The sequence below is a fragment of the Olea europaea genome, unplaced genomic scaffold, assembly GCF_002742605.1.
Source record: "Olea europaea var. sylvestris unplaced genomic scaffold, O_europaea_v1 scaffold680, whole genome shotgun sequence".
Taxonomy (NCBI): Eukaryota; Viridiplantae; Streptophyta; class Magnoliopsida; order Lamiales; family Oleaceae; genus Olea; species Olea europaea.
The window spans coordinates 575,988-595,078 of NW_019265184.1; the positions used below are offsets into that span (position 1 = coordinate 575,988).

Genomic DNA, 19,091 nt, shown 5'->3' on the forward strand with positions numbered 1-19,091 from the left:
TTAACTTGAAAAATTGGTGTCGTTTATCTTTTTCTTTTCTTATCTAGGATTTTTATCCTAAAATTATGAGTTACTTGAATTTTCCGTAGCAAGCATCTTACATATCGGATTCATCTCAAGTCATTTCCAAAATATTTGACGTCTATTTGTATGTTATTTATTAAAAAGGGACAGAGAACGCGAAGTCAATTTATTTTGATTTGTGTATAGGGGAATTCGTAAACTTCGTATTCACGTATTTAGAAGATGAAATAACATTAATAAATACTTCAATTAGAAATAATCTTAGCAGTGAAAAAATATGTTTTAGAAATTAATTACTGTGATTTGATAATAACCCTATAATTTTTCCATTAAAAAGGGTATATGGTAGATGTGGTCCTAAAATCCAATTGGCTCTATCAATTTATCTGATGTCAGCATGGTGATGTCATCACAAGTCGCATAATGCCACGTGGAACTATGAAGAAACTTCAAGTATCCCTCCAGGAAAGAGTTGATGAAGCTGCAAGACTAAAAGAAGAAAAAAAATTAAAAGAATAACAAAAAAAATTAGATAATATATTTATTTAATAAAAAGGGCAGAAAGAGGACTTTCCATTTCCAACTCCACAATGGATACTAATTCTCAGTATCAAAACCCTAACCCTAAAACTGACCCTGATCAATATATTACTAATCGGCTGTTCGATGACTCATTATATTTTGAAGTTTCGGATTATTTCGTGATGGACAATGGCTCTGAAGAAGATATTTTCGTGGAAAATACAATCCCACCAGCTGAAAACGTAGTCAATGAATCTTCAAATCCAAGTCCAGTGGCCAGAAACATGCAAGTCCAATTAAAACCTAATATTTTTTTTCATTTTTGTATATTTTTTGTCTTGATTTAGCTACAACGAGGAAAATATTCATTTATTATTATTTTTTTTAATGGAAGGGTACATAGAAGAAGAGAAAAGAAATACAAGTCACAGAGCGAGTTTAAGTTCGCGTTGAGAACCAAATCAAATATCGAAATCATGGATGATGGATTTAAATGGAAAAAATATGGGAAAAAGATGATCAAGAACAGCCCAAATCCAAGGTAATTCATTGTACATTTTTCTTATTACCTTGTTTCAATACTGTTTTCTTTTCAACTTAGCTTATGATACCATTTTGAAAGTGTTAAATTAATCTAATAATGATTAGTAGCTTAACACCATCCAAATATTTGAGAGTTATATATATTTAAGATCAAACTGGTGCTGCTTCATTTAATTTGATAGATTTCAATTTAATAATGGTTCCTTTATTGTGATTTCATTTTGAAAATGATAATTTAATATGTGCAAATAGAAACAGTTGAGAAGCATTAATTAAAGGGTTATTCATCATTATCCCATGATAAATTCTTAAGTTGATGTAACACTTTCTAATTTAGCATTTTTGAGTTTGGGAGGTCTCTCTCTAACAATCATCAAATCGATTTTAAATCAAACTGTTCGTTAGAGAGAGTATAATTTTATTTATTTGTCTTCAATATGTCCATTTATATGTACACAAAAGTCATTTTATCAAGAGTACATCATGTGGGATACTCATAAATGTGGATGATGTAATTTGAACTCAAGATGTTTATTTATTTTGATAAATGGTTTGAAGGTATCATCTTAAATTAAATTATTAAAGATGAGTTTAATTTATGTATTTTTACATGTTTTTGTCTTCGACAGTCTTTAACTTAGTTCATTCATACATAGCCAACAATTTGGTAATTAATATAGATAGCTATTCATTCATACATAGCCAACAATTTGGTAAAAAAATGCATACTTGGCTATGTCTAGTACACAATACCCATCAACTGATAATATTAGAACTTCGGATTTTCACTAATTTGATCCATTTCTGTTCAATTCATCATATTCAATGTTTCTTTACAAGTATCTCGCATGATCAAGAGTTACGAATTTTTTTCCTATAATGAATTATACAATATGTGCAAAATTAAAGGTATGATAAAGCGATTTATTTTAGTCTTCACCGTGAGAAATTGGAGTTAGCTAAACTTCAAAATTTATTCCTAGGTAAGTTTATTACTAGGGAATAAGTAGAAATATAAATATTTATTCTTTTATTGATCAAATTAAGATGAACGTCGGCCTTATTAATTTCTCCTCATAAAGTTTGTAGTTAAAAATTTACTTAGTGCATGTTTGGATTGACTCTACTTAAATAGTTCTCCAATGGTCTCAATCCTGATCACAATTGAGTTTTCATGCCAAAATAGTGATTTTAGGGCTTTTACAATTTTGGTGTATTTTCACATCCGAATTTCACCATATTTTCTTTCCACCTTTTCTCTTTCATCTTACAATTCTAAGTGACTAGATTTATTTCAAAGTTAGGGAAGTGAATGGGAGTTTAAGAAAGTTTTGGGTTTGAATTATTTTCAAACTATTCCTTCTAATTCACTTTAATAACTTGTGGGTCAGGTCACCCCATATGGACGACGTACGACAAGCATCTTCCAACAATATTATATATCAACTTGGTCTTCTTTTTTTCTAGATGGTTTGAATAACCAAAAATGTCTGTTTAAGGTTTTGGCATCATACAAGCCACTTGGTATCTGGTGAAATGATTGCCATTAATATATAGTGGTATGAATAAATAAAGAAAAAAAGAGAAAAAAAAAACGCATAAACAATTTTCCCCTATTTTCTTGTCTGATATCATATAGTCCACTCTATCAAACAAATCATCAATATTTCTACAAGAAATTCTATGTTGTACTTGTGTGTTATATCTGTTTCATATATGCATGTAGCAGCCTCAGGGTCAAAACTTTGGGGTTTCTTCAGAAGTTGCATGACTTCTGTGTATATACAAAATTTTCATATGATGACTGCTGTGTTTGTTCACTTCTCATTCTTGTCATTGCTGCCAAGTTTTCTTCGGAAATATGAAATTAGCCCATGTTTGATAACCATTATTTGAAAACTATTTTTTCTATATACTCATTTTTAATTAAACATTTACACAATAAAATATTTTATATATAAATTCAAAATCTTTTTCTATTTTTTAACCACACATTCTCTTAAAAATCACTATTCAAAACATTGTGCCCCGGTTTGATGGCTATTTTTTCTCAAAAACAATGTTATGAATAGTAATTTTAAGAAGAATGTCTGATTAAAAAGTAGAGAAAAGTTTAGAATTTGACACTGACCTATCCCAATTTATTTAAATCATTGAACAAATATGTACAAGATATTGGACATAAAGTTGGACCTTCAAGTTACTTAAGCTTGATTTTGACAAAAGGGTGGTGCTCCATTATGAACAGGAACTATTTTAAATGCCAAAGGGATGGATGCAATGTGAAGAAAAGGGTAGAAAGGGATAGAGAGGACCCCAGATATGTGATAACAACCTATGAAGGAGTGCACTACCATGAAAGCCCCAATTGTGTGGTCTGTTGCAATAACCAATTGCCTACTCATGGATTGACTTTACACCAATCGTCGTCTCTCTCTTTCTCTCCTTCTCCCATACTATAATTAGTTATAATAATTCAGTGATGTGGATTATATGTTCACTATTATAGACTAGTTATGACTTGTTCAAGGTGGATCATAGGATATTGAAATGAAACTGATTTTGCATTATATTGTCTAGCTTTGTTCAATACCATAGTTATGACTTGGTCGAGATAAGGTGAATTATGTAGTATTAATCAATAAAAAATAGGACTTTATTTATTATAATGTTCAATCTAATAAATATTGGTTCCATGGTGTGTGTCCATTTTTATTTTTCCAGTGTTGCCTCATCTTACAAGTAGAATTGCTTGTATGGAGATAATTGAATTTTTATGCATTTGTATAATATTTTCTTCAAAGATAAATTAAATTAAGATTAGGGATGTTCACTGGCTATTATCAAATAGGATTCTATAGAAATTTAAGCTTCAGTATTGACTACAAGAAACACAAATCAAAAAACAATTGGACAGCTGAAACTGTTAACCAAGTTAGGATCTTAGGGGTGTATTCAATCTAAACTTTTAAAGTAGATTTAAATCCAAAAAAGTTAAATTTATAATTTATAAGTTTTATTTTTTTAAATAAATTAAACATAATCCTTAGAAAGAATCAGTAACTTCTTTAAAAACTGCAAATATTTTTTTAATAGATTCTAAAAGACATTAAATTATTCAGCTAAACAAATTGAGCATGGAATTATTATAGCCTTTTTAGAAACTGGAATTCCAAAATTTTAAAATTAAAATTAAAATTAGAGTTCTTGTTGTTTTTTCTTTTTTTAATAAAAGGAAATACATTAATGAATTTATTCTCTTTTATCTTAATAAATTGAATTTGATTTAAATGAAATTACATTAAGTACTTTTTGGATCTTTATAAGTGAACTTGATTTATATTTATTTAATTCCTCATAAACACGAGATGGGATATTCATCTCCATGAATTGCTCTAATATTTGAAGGGTTGGTCCAATGAATTAATGCAATTACTCATGTCTCGTATTAATGCAGACTTCCAGTCATTAGATCTTGATTAGTAGTGTAATTACTCATGATGTCTAGTATTAATGCAGACTTCCAGATACTAGATCTTGATCAGGGCATTTTTTAGACTACTCAAAGTTGAATGTCGCTACAAGAAATTATAGCTTTTCCGACCAACCAAAAATTAGTCGGTGAAAACTCTCTTATGATGACCAATACAAATACTTAGTCGGTAATATCTTTACCGACCACGTATTTCCCAATCCAATAAGATTAGTCAATAATAATAGTCTTTGCCGACCAATTTATTCCCGACCTATGTAAAATTAGTCGCTAAAAATAATATTTACAGGCCAAAATATGCATTGGTAGGCCAAGTGTAAATTGGTCGGACAAAATAAGATATATTTTGGCGCCACACAATTTTTATTGACCAAAAGTAATTTTTGGCCAGCGTAAATGAAACATGACTACATTACATGGTTCTTAAAAATTAATTGTCACTCGCTTCATTTTCTATCGACATCAGATTAGAAAGTCACTCTTCCATATATTGAATGTCTGTGGATGTTTCATTGACATGTACACATATACTTAATGATCCAAGTTGCTAGCATTCTGATTTGGTTGCTTGCAATAGGAACTTCATATTCCAATACATTTTTGTGAATTCAACTATGGAAGAACATACATTACAAGCTACAAAAAGCTGGATCCAACCTGTGACTAAGGAGAAATATGTGATGAAACTAATCTTATCAAATTTTTGGAACTTGACTAGACTTTTTATTTTGGATTCCATTATAGTTTAGACTGTGTTTTCCTAATTGGAATTGGAATTGACTTGTAAAGATGCTATATATTATTTTGCCTTGTAAATATTTTGCTGGAGGCTTTTGGTTGTGACTATTGTTTTTTGATTTCGGATATTTTTTATTAGTACATTGTGTTTGAATTGGCCTTTCATTCTACTTTATAATTTTGATTATTGCACAGGTTCAAAAAATAAAATAAATCACATTTACCAACTAAAATCATAGTAGAAAATACAATCCAAATTTATTGCCTTGAATTTTGTTGGTCGGCAATTTGCCGACCAACTAATATGGTCAACCTATGTTTACTACCATCACTCATGACTTGTTTATTGCTGACTAATTTTAGACCTTTACCGACCAAATGTATGGTCAGCAAAAAGTTATGTCATTACCGGCCAATTTTTTGGCCAGTCAAAGTCTCTATGTTTCTCGACTAAAGTGTAGTTTGATCGGTAAAAACCTTTGTTGGTTTGCTTTTGGTGACCAGCTGCCGACCAACATTTTTCAGTCATAAATTGGGTTAACCAACTGATATTGGACTTTTAGCTACCAATTTCTTGGTATGCAAAAGTTATAATTCTTGAAATGTGTGCATTGCACGTTATTCTAAAATACTTTACAAATGCTGTAAAATTAATTTGATACTAATTTGTTGCGAGTATTTAATGAGTTTCAAACGAACTTTAAAAAAAAAAAAAATTAGGCTAGAAATTTAAGAGAAGAAAATTGTACTTTCAAAACTCAACTTCTATGACTCAATTTTTTTGTAATGATGAAATACTACAAATGAATAATCTTTTTATATTACATTTGGTGCATAAAAATTAATAAAAAAATATTTTTTTTGATAACTATTTACATAATGTTTTACATAGGAGGTGTTCGAGAGCCATTTTTATGTAAAAATGTATTTTAAAATAGTAACTTGTTGGGAAGTGTATGGTTGGAAAATAAGATTTTTTATTATTTAGGTGTAATATTATTTTAGTAAAGAATGTGTGGTTAAAAAGAGGAGAGAGAAAAATGTATTTTGGAAAAAATTGGTACCAAATGGGGGCATAATGGTGATGTATCAAAATGTAAGTGGGGAAATTATTTTATTGATGAGATTTTGATACAATTAAATTCAGTCACATCATATGTTAGTAAACCATTATATAAGTTACTCCATACATCCCATTTATATAGGTTGACTTTCCTCACTTTCTTGTCCTAATTATATAATTATGTTTCTTTATTGAGAATATTTTATTTTGTTTATTTACTAATATAATCTTATTTAATTTGCCTATTTATAATCAAATTTTTTCACTTAATATTGAAATTGTACAAAAATAAATAAGGGTAAACTAGAATTTATTTTTTTTTTACAAAAATTACTTTTTCAATAACATTAAATATAAAATTTCTTAATTTGGGAAAAAAACAAAATCAGTCTATATAAATAAGACGAATGGAGCATTATATATGTATAGCATAATCCAGAATTAATTGTAATACATGAATTTAAATACCCATTAAAATTTCTAGATACATGAATAGAAATAAATTCATTTATAATAACTTTAGATTCATGTAAATCAAGATTCATCAAGTCAAGATTTATTGAGTCTAGATTAATATGAATATTAATTAATTGAGAATTAATAACACGAAACTCATACGTGACAAGAATTTTGTGGTATTTATTACATATTGAAAAACAAAAAAGTAAAGTATTATTTAAATAATTAAATTGTTGTAGGGTTAAAATCATCTAAAAAATGATTCTCACTTGATGTGATATTTATTATTATTATTATTGTTGTTGTTGTTGTTATTATTATAGATAACATTTCTGTACAAATTAAGGTCTCTTCACAATTTCGTACATGGAAAATGCCCTTTATAATTCTTTTAGCAAGAAAATTTATTTCATGATTTTTTTTCAAAAAAATGATAAAGGTGGGTTTAAGAATATTTTTGATATGTAGTATTAAACAACCAATACAAAATAACCCGTGATTGTAAAAATATTTAATAGCTTGATATGTGCTCTACATAACATTTTGGCTTTCACTGAACATGATAAAAAATAATAATATTTCTCCCGACTCTCTTTTGAATTTGGGGAACTTTTATGTTTGCAAAGGAGATAGATGTCAAAATTCTAGAAAAGTAATCACTACCTAAGATTCTTCTAAAGTGGTGGCGCCACTGGTTATCATAACTAGGGCGAGATTTGATTCGTTTTGAAGTCCATTAAAATCTTACATTCTACACAAACAGCGGCGCCAACTATAAAATACAAGTTTCTATACTTTTGAGGGGAATTCCACACATTGGGAAGCAGAATGTACAACTAGAGATTTAAGGAAGCAATTCAAAACATCAAGAAATTCACATTTGAAGTATTGATTGGATGAGGAACAAGATCTTTGTGCAAGATTAATTTCTTTTTTTTTTACATCTTTCTCCAAAAATTCGATGATGTATTCCATAACTTCTTGTTTTTGGTCCACTACCATGAATAACTAAATTTAATATTAAGGTGAACAATGTAAATTATTTGAGATCCTTTATGTTTTTTATTCAAGATTATTGTCCTTTATCCTTTCATGTGTTGATTTCGTTGAGTTTAATGTATTGAATTACTTGATTACTAATTTGATGATTTTGTGAATCTTTTACAAATTGAGATGTTAGTTTAAGATTTAGACCATATAGTAAAATTCGATAAGTTGATATAAGGTGTAGAGATACCTATACTGATTATTGCGATAATAAATGAATTCTTCGAATCAAGATTTCGTTTAGTTAGATTGAAACTAAAATTGATTTGCATTGGATATGAAATTAAATTAGTTAAATATGCTCAATTAAAGATGTCAATCGAGCTTGTCAGCTCAGACAGCCCGTGGCTCAATCCAAAAAAAGCCTGAGCTCACTCGGCTCGACGCTCAGAGGAGAGTCTCAAGCCAAGGCTCAGGGCAAGCCCTCATTTCGGAGAGCCAGCTCGAATAGGGCTAGCTCGTTATTAAAAAAAAAAAATTATTTTGGGTTATCAATCTGCTGCCTGTTTGGCCGCTATTTTAGCTACCAAACAGGCAGCTAAACTGCCTTAACCAATAGCTATGAAGCTGCCGATTAATGCAGCACCCGAGCTACCTGTTGGCAACTATTTAGCTACCAACCAACAGTAGATTAACAAATTCTGCTACCTATTGGCAGCTAAATTCTGCTGCCTATTTGGCAACTAAAAAGAAAAAGATTTACAAATTTTGAGAATATCGAGTTGACTCGATTCGAGCCTTAATTTTTTGGTTGAGCTTTTGCTCGGCTTGGCTCAGGCAAAAAGAAGCCCGCCTTCAAAAAGCTCGGCTCGACTCGTTAACACTCTTAGGCTCAATGAGTACTCGAGAGTGTAAATTGAATACAATAGGAGAATTCAATCGAACACTATATTAAATTGTGAATCTTGATTTAAGATTTAAAGGTGATCAATAGGTGAAATTGTTGTACCCTAATAGCTGTTTATTATTTAATTTTCGAATCAATTTTTGTGTGCATCCACATATTCTTATGCATTTAAGTTAAAAATCAAAGCATACAAATCTTTGTTTGCTTTGTTGAATGGTAGTTAGAAAGATATTTAATTAAGTGCTAAAATTTAGTTCTCGCGGAAATGATAATCCAGATTCATAGGTCTATTATATTACTTGTTCGATATCTTACACTTGCAATAGTAAAAATGCAACAGTAACTCCAATTTTATAGGACGAATACGATTCAAGTTTAGGTGGGGTTTTTAATTCATCATTTAGCTCCTGCGGAGATTCAAATTCTCCGACTTTTTTTATTGAATTGAATACCATAATATTACGGAAGGGGCTTAAGCTTGGACCTCAATTACAATTGTAACTAAAAACACAAGTAATATAGAGTACTAATTAAAATGCACATAAAGAACGTTTTAACGGTCTAGAATACTCATCGACGAAATTCTGCAATTATACAGCATCTTAAATAATTAATAAAACGATGAATAAAATATCATCTCACGGAGACTATGTACTTGATCTAGTCATAATCAATATAAACTCTAATTGAATAGTCAAGTTGTATGTCGTAAGTTTATACTAATTATCTAACTATTTTAACTAATGAGCAATTAAAAAAGACTTCTGTAAGATCGATTTAAACAAGCACCAAGGCTTTGAATCCCCATTTATTAATCCATTTTATGCAATTCAATATCACGAGAATGTCCATTTATTCTAGTTGATCAATGTTCCTAAGTCATTTAATAATCTCTCATATAGAAGTAAACATAATATAGAATGTGATTTTTCTATGTATTTATAAAAGATGTGAATATAGGGGTGTCAATTTGGCTTGTTGGTTCGTGGCTCGGTCTACCAAGCCCCATTTTGGAGCATTGGCTCGAGCCCGAGCTAGCCTATGCCACAAGTCATTTTTGGCTTGTGAGTAAATTTATAATAATAATAATAATAAATAAATAAATTCAGTAGTGGCGGCCTTTTTTAAAATAAAAAAATAAAAATCACAAGACGATTTGGCTCAGCTCGATAATGCCCAAACCGAAAGTTAGGGTCGAGTCTAAATTTTTTGACCGAACAAAAGTTCAGTTTGGCTCGAGCCAAAAAAAAAAATTGGAACCATTATTACTTGAATTGAGTCTGAGCTTCAAGTTTCAGCTCACAACCATATAAATCATGTCTTAATTTTCGAAATAAAGGTCTTTATAATTATAACCAAAGAAAATGCTGAAAATATTTCGTCACGTTACACTGGATTTAATTTATTAATTCCAAATATTCGGTACAATGATTACACTTTATCGCCTATCAACAAACGATCCGTTCTAACTTGTGAGGAGTAGGGAAAAAGTGTGAGTAAATGAAAATATTCAGTAAGACACAAAGAATGGTGCAATCCGAATAAAAGATTTAAAACCCATATCAAAAATATCATACCGTCATCATATCTTTAAAAAAATTATAAAAGCTCAATAAATATCATATAATTGGTACTGAATGACCATAACATACATATCATATTATATCTTTAACTTTCATTAGCATAATAACAACATGAAAAAATTAGTTTAAATGAGATAAAAATCAACGACACCTTATTATCCTACCTCGCTTGATCAGTCAAATTTTGAAAGTAAGAGAAATCATGTTTCCAATATTTTTTTGCCAACCACTACAATTGTGTGTGTATATTCTGACGTGAAAATGGAGAGATAAATGCATAGTATTTAAGTTAAAAAGGACAATTGAATTTTTGGTTGAATAGAATAACATAGAGCCATGTCCCACCATGCAAAGGTCACTATCAAAAATATTCTACTTCATCATTATCAATTCAACCAAAATAATAATAATAATAATAAATAAATAAATAAATAAAAATGGCACCTTATCTCTATCTAATTGTACATGTGGCCCTTGTCCATCGCAAACCAAATATTTAATTTCTCAAAACCAATTAATAAAACCTTCTTTAAACTTCAATAACTTATGTTTTGCTTATCCAAAATAATTTTTTCTTGAATATAATATACATGATTAAATACGAGTTATCTAACGAGCCCTATATTGATACACTTTTCTTCGCTTTATCGATATCTAAATATCTGGCCCAAAAGTTTGAATTTAATACATATATCATCTTAGTCCCCTAATTTTTCAAAATAATAAAAATATAGCATATATAACAAGAAATTCTATTATATGAATTTTTATTTATTTATTGGTTTTACAGCAACGGCTCGTGCGGTCCTTCACTTGCTGTTGCTATACCTACCCACTCTCTAACATCCCATTTTTGGATGCCTCTGCGCGTGACAAAGAAGAACAGTCGCACGTGACGACGAACCATTATATACATCGCCTAGCTCTACTTGCAATGAGCCGCCATTGCTTGTAGTAAATGTTCAACTTTGCATTTTTGTTAAGCGATTTCTTGTCGATGATACTAAAGGGTAAGTAGTTCTTGCTCAGTCGTCGTCTTCATCTCTACCTGCCATATTGAACCTAGAGCTGAGAATTTTAGGGTTTAGGTTGAGAAATTCGTGTAACAATGAAAGAAAAATATTTGAAATTGATTTTGTGGGTAGTCGTTTCATCAAATCTGTTGTTTTGTCAAGGTTTTGGGATGGTTGTTAATGTTTTGCAAATGGTGTCGATGATTTCCTGATCTATGGGATGGTTATGTTGTTGTTTGTAAATCTATTGGTGGTGGTGTGGTGGTGGTGCATATGGTTGTGGTAAGGTGGTACGCGTTTGGTTCTCGATGTTTGTGGGAATGGTTGTTACGACGGCAATCGAGTGTGATCAAGTCTATTTTCATTGTGAGCTTTTATGACCAGATTTATGTTAATTGTAATTGTATGTTACTTTGTCACATACAGTTACAAATTAGACTGACATAATCACGAATAGTCATACTGAAGACAAATTTCATCACAGTTAATCATAGATACCACAGGTTAGTGAAGTTAGTATTTATGGTCGTGGATTTGAGTTGAAGGTAGTAATCCTGGTGTGTTGGAGGTGATGTTGGTAGATTGTGGTGTTGGTCTGTGGTGTGTGAAAATTTGTTTGGGATGACCCTATGTTATCAAGTATGTGTTAATTGTGATCGATTGTAGCCAATTCTATGTTATTTGTGATCAGTTGTGATTTGATCACATACCGTCATAGTTAAGATTGGCCTAGTCATAGACAGTCACACTGAATACAAATTTGATCGTAGTTAGTTACAAATAACACATGTTGGTAATAGAGTTATAAATTAAATGGTTACAAACAATCACACCAAAGACAAATTTGATCATAGGTATTCATTTATTTATAACCTAGGTATGGTCATAAATAATAAATTTGATAACAGAAAACACAGTTAGTCCATCATTGTGGTGTAGTCTCCAAAAATTGTTTTAAATTTTGGAATTTTTCTGCAAGTGTGACGTGGAGTGGGGGTGGTTGAGTGGTGTCGAGTACAATCTCCAGAAAAGGTTTTCAATTTTTAAAAATTTTCTTAAGATTGAGAGTGGGTATGGGTGTGGTTCGATAAGGTGCTCAGTGGGAGTGGTTCTGACGGGGTGTGATCTTTAGAAAATGTTTTCAATTTTTGCAAAAATTTTAAAGATGAGGTCGCATGGGGATAATTAATTCCAATTAACACCTGAATTTTAAAATAATTTGATAAATTTGTTAATTTTGAAATGCGATTCTTATATGTAGAAATTATCTATTGTTCCCCAATCAAAATAAGGACAACATCGAAAAATCTGCTAAAAGTTTGTATCCTTTTGCAAATTGGGAGGAGGAAAAAGTGACATATGGGGTAAGGCTGTCAATGGATCAAATCTGCTCAAATTCGATCCGATCCATTAAGAATAATTATTCGATCCAATCCGATAATCCGACTGATATTTGAATGTTAAATTCAAATCCAATTAACTGTATTATCGGATATCTGATCCGATAATCCGATTCGAAATTGAAAAAATTAGAAAAATAAAAATTTTATTTATTTTTTCATTAAAAATCATAGACTCAACAAGATTTTAATCAATTATTTATTTTAAAAAATATTTGAACTATCTTGATGGGCTCACTTATTATATATTAGACGGCCCAAATCAATTTTTTCATCCAAATGATGCTCCTTTTAACTCTTTTTTAAAAGAGACTTCTCTTAGAATATTTTAATGATATTTCAATGTGAGATACTAGCTTTTTAAAGGATTCTCCTCTTCAAATGATTTTGAGATATTTCAATGTGAGTTACTAATCATAATCATTTGTCAATTCTAAGTGTTTACTAGTTTACTTTATTATTTTCATTAAAAATCATAGTCTCAATAAGGTTTTAATTATAAACAATATCAATTTGAACAAAGTAAATTATTTTGCACATATTAATTGTTAGTTTTTTATGTTATAAAACAAATTACTATCGTAAATCTAATCAATAAATTAATTATTAGTTTTATCTTATTTTAATTAATAAAGAAATTAGATCTCTTCAAAATTTTCAATTAAAAATATTATACTATTATATAATACTATTTATTATTTAAAAATTATGTGTAAAGTATAATACAATTTTCAAAATGGAAAAAATAGTGTCATAAATTATGTGATAATATAAAAAATATAAAATATTATTATAATAAATTGGATCGGATTGACCTATATTCATATTTGATTCATTCAGTTAACAGATTATCGGATTCGGATCTCGATTGAGTTATTGGATTAAAACCCTAAATCCATTTTCTATTAATTTCATCGGATTCAGATCAAATTCCAATCCATTGACAGTCCTACATATGGGTCATTGAATCTATTCAAGAGCCACAAAATAAAGCTTAGCTCGCAACTTGATTAGGCCATGGAAGACTTAGTTACAAGCGTTGTTGGTAGATCAACTGAAAATTAGATGGATCAACTAGAAGATAAATCAAGGGCCAACTCGATCAGCAAAGCGTGTCGATTTTTCATACAAATGAGCAACAACATAGAGAAGGAAATTTTATGGCGTTATATGACATGTTTGTGTCTGAATATGGGAACATGTGGAGCTCGTAAAGAGGCTGTTCCACCTTCTACACCGAAGGCGGCAATTACAAGAGATGTCGACTGAATATATTATCTTCCTACACAAGGAAATATGTTGAGGACACTTTTGGATACATTCATGGAGACTGATGAAGTTATGGATTTTCTAAATTTGGGCTACGATTTATACTATATCCTCCAAGTATCCAATCTGAACCTGACCACATGCCACAAAAACACTAAACTCAGCTATGATGACGAGAAGTATGATTAGAGCAAATGAAATGTATTTTTATTTTTTTTTAACTTATCATTATATTTCATATCTTTGGAAATTGTAAGTTTTATTTTTATTGTAATGTTTTTAATTTCATTATTAATAAAACATGACACATAGAGTGATTTAATTAAAAACAAAAAAATGTAAGCAATTATTTTAGGTTTATGCTTCAGAGTATTGGGTATTCCGTATTCAATAGCTCTATTCCAATTGTAATGTTCAAGGCAAAATACTCCGCTTGACATAAAAATATATGTTTTGACAAAATTGCAAGCGTACGTGATCGTTGACAAGTTATAATGTAATAAGCTGAGTTATCGTCCTACAATGTATAACTATTGATTCTAGAGTACTAGTTTCTACCAAATTCAATCTACATGACACAAAATAGTTGGTTGTTTTGTAATTATTCTAAACTAAACTAAGGATATTGTAAAAGATTGTGCTTATCAAATAATGAGATTAATGTTTTGAATTTCAGAATCCATCTGTTAATCTCTATTTCCAATATTGTAAGTTAGTGTTATTCAAGTGTTTGTGACAATCAATAATCCATTAAATATCTAATATTCTTTTCCAAAATATATTAAACCTATCCTTAGCACGACCGCTTCTATTTCTATTCCAAATTCATATGCAAAGCAATCATTCAATCACATGATTATTACACACAATTGCACACGTCTTAAATATTATTCCTAATGCATAATGCCTGCGTGTCAAATATGTAGTGTTCTACTTGTTGTAAGTCTCCCAACACTACGAATAAGCAGCACTCTATTTAATTGGTAACTAAGCAACCAAATAATGTGATTAAAAACAACAATTAATTACAAAACACAAGAATTAACTAAAATACTCAAATCTTGAATTAGAAATATTAATGAAGTGGTTTTCATCTTTTATCCAATACAAAAGAGAAGTTTAGCCTAATATAATTGTATATAAATTACACAAGAAGTTCAGAAAAGACATCATCCAATTCAAAGAATAAATGTAGAAACTTGAAAAATCAATTTCTTGCACTTTTCCTTCGATTTGCACCTTGAATCTTCAATTCCTTGAGTTAATTCTCTCTAAAGCTCATGTTAGGAGTCGGTTCAAAGATAGAATACTGATAATAGCTTCAAATTACGATGTGGACGGCTTTTTGTAGGTGAAAAATGGGTAAAATATCATACCATAAAGAGTTGAAGCAAGAAAAACAAAATATTTAACTGGAAATCTATTTGTGCACATGGTATATTTCATGTGTACACATGGTAGAACGATTTTAACTTCAGCCAGCTTATAATGGGATCTCGCATACGCATGGGTATGCATAGCTTTACATTTGTGCAAATTGGTCTCTGAATTTTTCGCAATGCTTTTTTGTATCATTTTCACTTGTGATTTCTTCCCTTTAGCTTCCAATTACCTCCAATTAATCTTGTAGCATCTTCACTCTTCATTTGATGTCCCATCGCAACTATTAAAATGTTGCAGTTGAGTCCCCACAGTTTTAATTTCGTCATTCTTCTCTATTTTTAGCTTTTTTTCTTTCAATTCTTCATTAAATCATGAGGTTTATATGATAAACACAATATAACACAAATTAGGCTCTATTTCATCAAAAGAACTACAAAATGTCATTATTTAAAATCTCGAATAGTTGTATAAAATACATTTATCAATATACAAAGTGTAATGGCTGTCATTTGTTCTCAATACATAGAAACATACATTTTGAGATTTAATTTAACTAAATAAGAATATGAATGGGGTCACCAATTAATCATGATAATTTTATATTATTCTCTAAAAATGTTAAATATTGATTAGATACATATTCCTAGTTCCTTTTTATTATTGTTCGTGTTTCTAACTGTGGCAGATATAACTATGTGACAAAGTACCTAATTAATTTTACTAGTGGGTTATAAAATCATACTATAAATGTAATGGGTACCTGATGGTTCGATTTGAGTTTGTTTAAGAACTGAATCTTTTAAACATGTAATCTGTTCGATTTTTACGTTTAAATCAAATGATACTAGACTAGAACTAAGCAGTTTTTGTTCAATTCCATTCATATGCACAATATCTCAAATAAAATAAGCATGTGGTTTATAATTGATTATCATTTTTATAAAAGGAATGGGTGGAAAGTGAAGCACCTCATGAATAAGTCCATTCCTACTATCATCCATTTGGCTCATAATTTTCTCTTGTACTAACCAATAAGAAAATGAAGGGCACGATGAAATGTTTGGGACTAATAATAGATAAAGGTAAAGGCCAAATATCTAATATGGTTGGATTCCACCAGTACAAAAGTAAAAATAAAAAAGAAATAGATCATTTTCGATTCTTTATTCAAAATTGAGAATTAAACCTGTCCAGGTTTTTATTTTAAGAATTAATACTTCTTGTACTTTTCACGTAATCAGGCTTCAATTTGATACCAAATGTAACAATGACATTGGCAACTCACCCTTAAAATGACTTGTAAGGAACGAATACCCAAAAAGTGTATAAAAATACAAGTCTTTTATGTGCAATGCAATATACAATTAGATCATTTCATTCCATCCCTATGAACCTTGACACCGCCCTTATTATTATTATTATTATTATTATTATTATTATTATTATTATTATTACCTAGGTGACTCCATGGAACCAATTTTATAATAGAAATAGCCCTCTCCAAATCGTCCTTTTGCAGCAAGAGTCTTCAAGACGGGATAGCTCTCTAATATAAAGAGTAATATCACTTTGAGTAGAATTCAACCTTAAAGCTGACTTATATACTCAAAATCTAAACTTCTGATTGATATAAAATATAATTGAACAATGCTATTGGTACATAACTTTTTGATATAAAAATCGTACAGACAGCACATGGCTTGATATCATTGGAAAATGGGTAAAATAAAATAATTAACAATAAAAAAAAGTAATTCAATCATGTTTTGTCACATCAGTCTCGATACAAGTTTTGTTAAAATTTTTGTGTACTTACGTCTTTATTCAATATAATTATATCGTTATCATCAGTAATGCCACCTACTATTTATTTACGCGTTTATAAAGTAAAAAAGTAGTATGCATCTACGTGGAAGTACTAACTTTTGCATAAATAAATACTTGATGACGGGGTACTTTTATTTTTTAATCAAAGACATGGTTCAACTCAAGAAAACACAGCTAGGATCCAGTAGAGCAGCCAAGAAACAAACCGTGTGGAATATTACTAGTGGCAATTCTGCATATACACAATACCTGTCATCTTTCTGTAATCTACTAATGCACTCATGCTTTTCGTTTCTCAATTTCAACTATAAATTCTTTCTCTATATTCACTCGATCTTTGCATTTTTCAAAATCAGAAACCAAGGTATCATTATCAAGCCCATTTTTGGGGGAAAAAAGGGCCTCAATTTTTACAAGAAAATCCAAGATTTGTTGACATGGAGGACCGCAAGGAGGTAAAAATCTCTCAAAACTCTTACGTGTATATGGGATTTAGTAAGTTGCTTAATTGGTATCGGCATTTAACTTAAGTGCCTGTTAAATGAGGTTTTGGTTAAAGTGACATGGATTATGTTGGGGCTCGATAGGCCGAATCTGATCGCCGTGGTTGAAAACGTATCCATGTCTATCAGATTCCTGGTGTTCTCATGGTTGCGTGCACAATATTCATAAATGATCACCATGTGATACGGGATTTAACTTGAATTCAGTTCTAGAAGAGGAATATTTATGTCAATTTGAATTTAACTAGTATTATTTTTCCATTTGAATTTTTTTTTAAAACTGAATTGATGAAGATTTTCTGAATTGTGATCAAAATCTTGAAAGCCTTTGGTCAATGGTAATCAAAATAATAACATTGTCAAGTGAGCAGCCATTAAGGAGTAAAGGGTAAATAGAGTTAGAAAATTGACTATTGTTAATGAGAACTAGTCGTTTTTATCAACTTTGGTTTATTTATTTACTTTTGAAGAAGGAAAGGAACTGAGCTCATTTATCATTCTCATTTCTCTCTATTTTATATTGTTCAAAATCTCGAGTGAAAGATTCAAAAAAAGTTATTTAATTATGTTAAATCATCTTGTCTAAAAGTTTATCGATTATAAATTTTCTTTTGTTGGTAGAGGAATGCACCATGGCTATCCGTCCCACAATTCGGGGACTGGGATCAAAAGGGTGCATTGCCCGACTACTCGATGGATTTCTCGAAAATCAGACAAATGAGAATGGAAAACAAGAAGGATTTGTCAAGAGCCAGTCTTGGAAATGAGGAAGAACTATTCCCTTCGAACACGAGAAATTCGAATGCTGCCCGCAATGATAATCTCGACGGTTATCACAATTATCATCCGAACAACTCTCCAACTGTATGTTCATGACATAATCTATCTTAAATACTATTATTATATTTTTTGTTCGGTAATATGAACTAAACAACACAATGAACATAATTTAATATTTTTTTATACCCAATTTGAATTATAATTAGTTTTGATTCTATATTACAGAGGAGGAGAAGCATCTTCAGCTACTTCAACTGTTGTGTGAAGGCCTGAAGCTAGATGGAGCAATTTGGTTTTTTACTTTTACTTAAAATCAATGTTTTACTTATGTAATCTGTAAACCTAGATCACTCTGTTTTAACAAGAAAATGGGTATTATTGATGCACATGTGAGTCTTACGTTAACAAATATTTTACTTAGAGCCGACCTAGTAATTGGTTGTTTTAATAATTTGGCATGTCCATCTCAAGTGGTGAAGAGTCAACATCGAGGTGCCAAATCTTACCATCTCTAGAAGAAAATCAGTCCAGTTTTATTCTTAGTGTAACTTCTATTCGTTGAGCAATGGCTGTCCGTTCCACTCGGTTCCGTAAAAT

General features: G+C 30.2%; 2 protein-coding genes across 3 annotated transcripts; both read left to right on the plus strand.

Annotated features, from left to right (window-relative positions):
- Positions 1–600: 600 nt before the first annotated feature.
- Positions 601–3,752, plus strand: LOC111390415 (probable WRKY transcription factor 43). Its single transcript, XM_023015450.1, has 3 exons — positions 601–832; positions 941–1,087; positions 3,338–3,752. The coding sequence occupies exons 1-3, from the start codon at positions 615–617 to the stop codon at positions 3,549–3,551; spliced, it is 579 nt and encodes a 192-aa protein (XP_022871218.1). The 5' UTR covers positions 601–614; the 3' UTR covers positions 3,552–3,752.
- Positions 3,753–17,370: 13,618 nt separating this feature from the next.
- LOC111390427 lies at positions 17,371–18,882 on the plus strand. Of its 2 annotated transcripts, XM_023015469.1 has the most exons (4): positions 17,371–17,473; positions 17,568–17,666; positions 18,336–18,578; positions 18,720–18,882. In XM_023015469.1, the coding sequence occupies exons 2-4, from the start codon at positions 17,649–17,651 to the stop codon at positions 18,765–18,767; spliced, it is 309 nt and encodes a 102-aa protein (XP_022871237.1). In that variant the 5' UTR covers positions 17,371–17,473; positions 17,568–17,648; the 3' UTR covers positions 18,768–18,882. The 2 variants fall into 2 exon arrangements, with proteins under 2 accessions (XP_022871237.1, XP_022871236.1); XM_023015468.1 differs by lacking the exon at positions 17,371–17,473 and having other exon boundaries at positions 17,482–17,666.
- The last annotated feature ends 209 nt before the right edge of the window (positions 18,883–19,091 follow it).

Bases quoted from the DNA above. Each gene is read 5' to 3' on its own strand.
- LOC111390415 (XM_023015450.1), top strand. From the start codon at position 615: ATGGATACTAATTCTCAGTATCAAAACCCTAACCCTAAAACTGACCCT. The intron at 833-940 runs GCAAGTCCAATT...TTTTAATGGAAG, and splicing joins AGTCCAGTGGCCAGAAACAT to GGTACATAGAAGAAGAGAAA. The intron at 1,088-3,337 runs GTAATTCATTGT...CATTATGAACAG, and splicing joins AAGAACAGCCCAAATCCAAG to GAACTATTTTAAATGCCAAA.
- LOC111390427 (XM_023015469.1), top strand. The intron at 18,579-18,719 runs GTATGTTCATGA...TCTATATTACAG, and splicing joins ATCCGAACAACTCTCCAACT to AGGAGGAGAAGCATCTTCAG.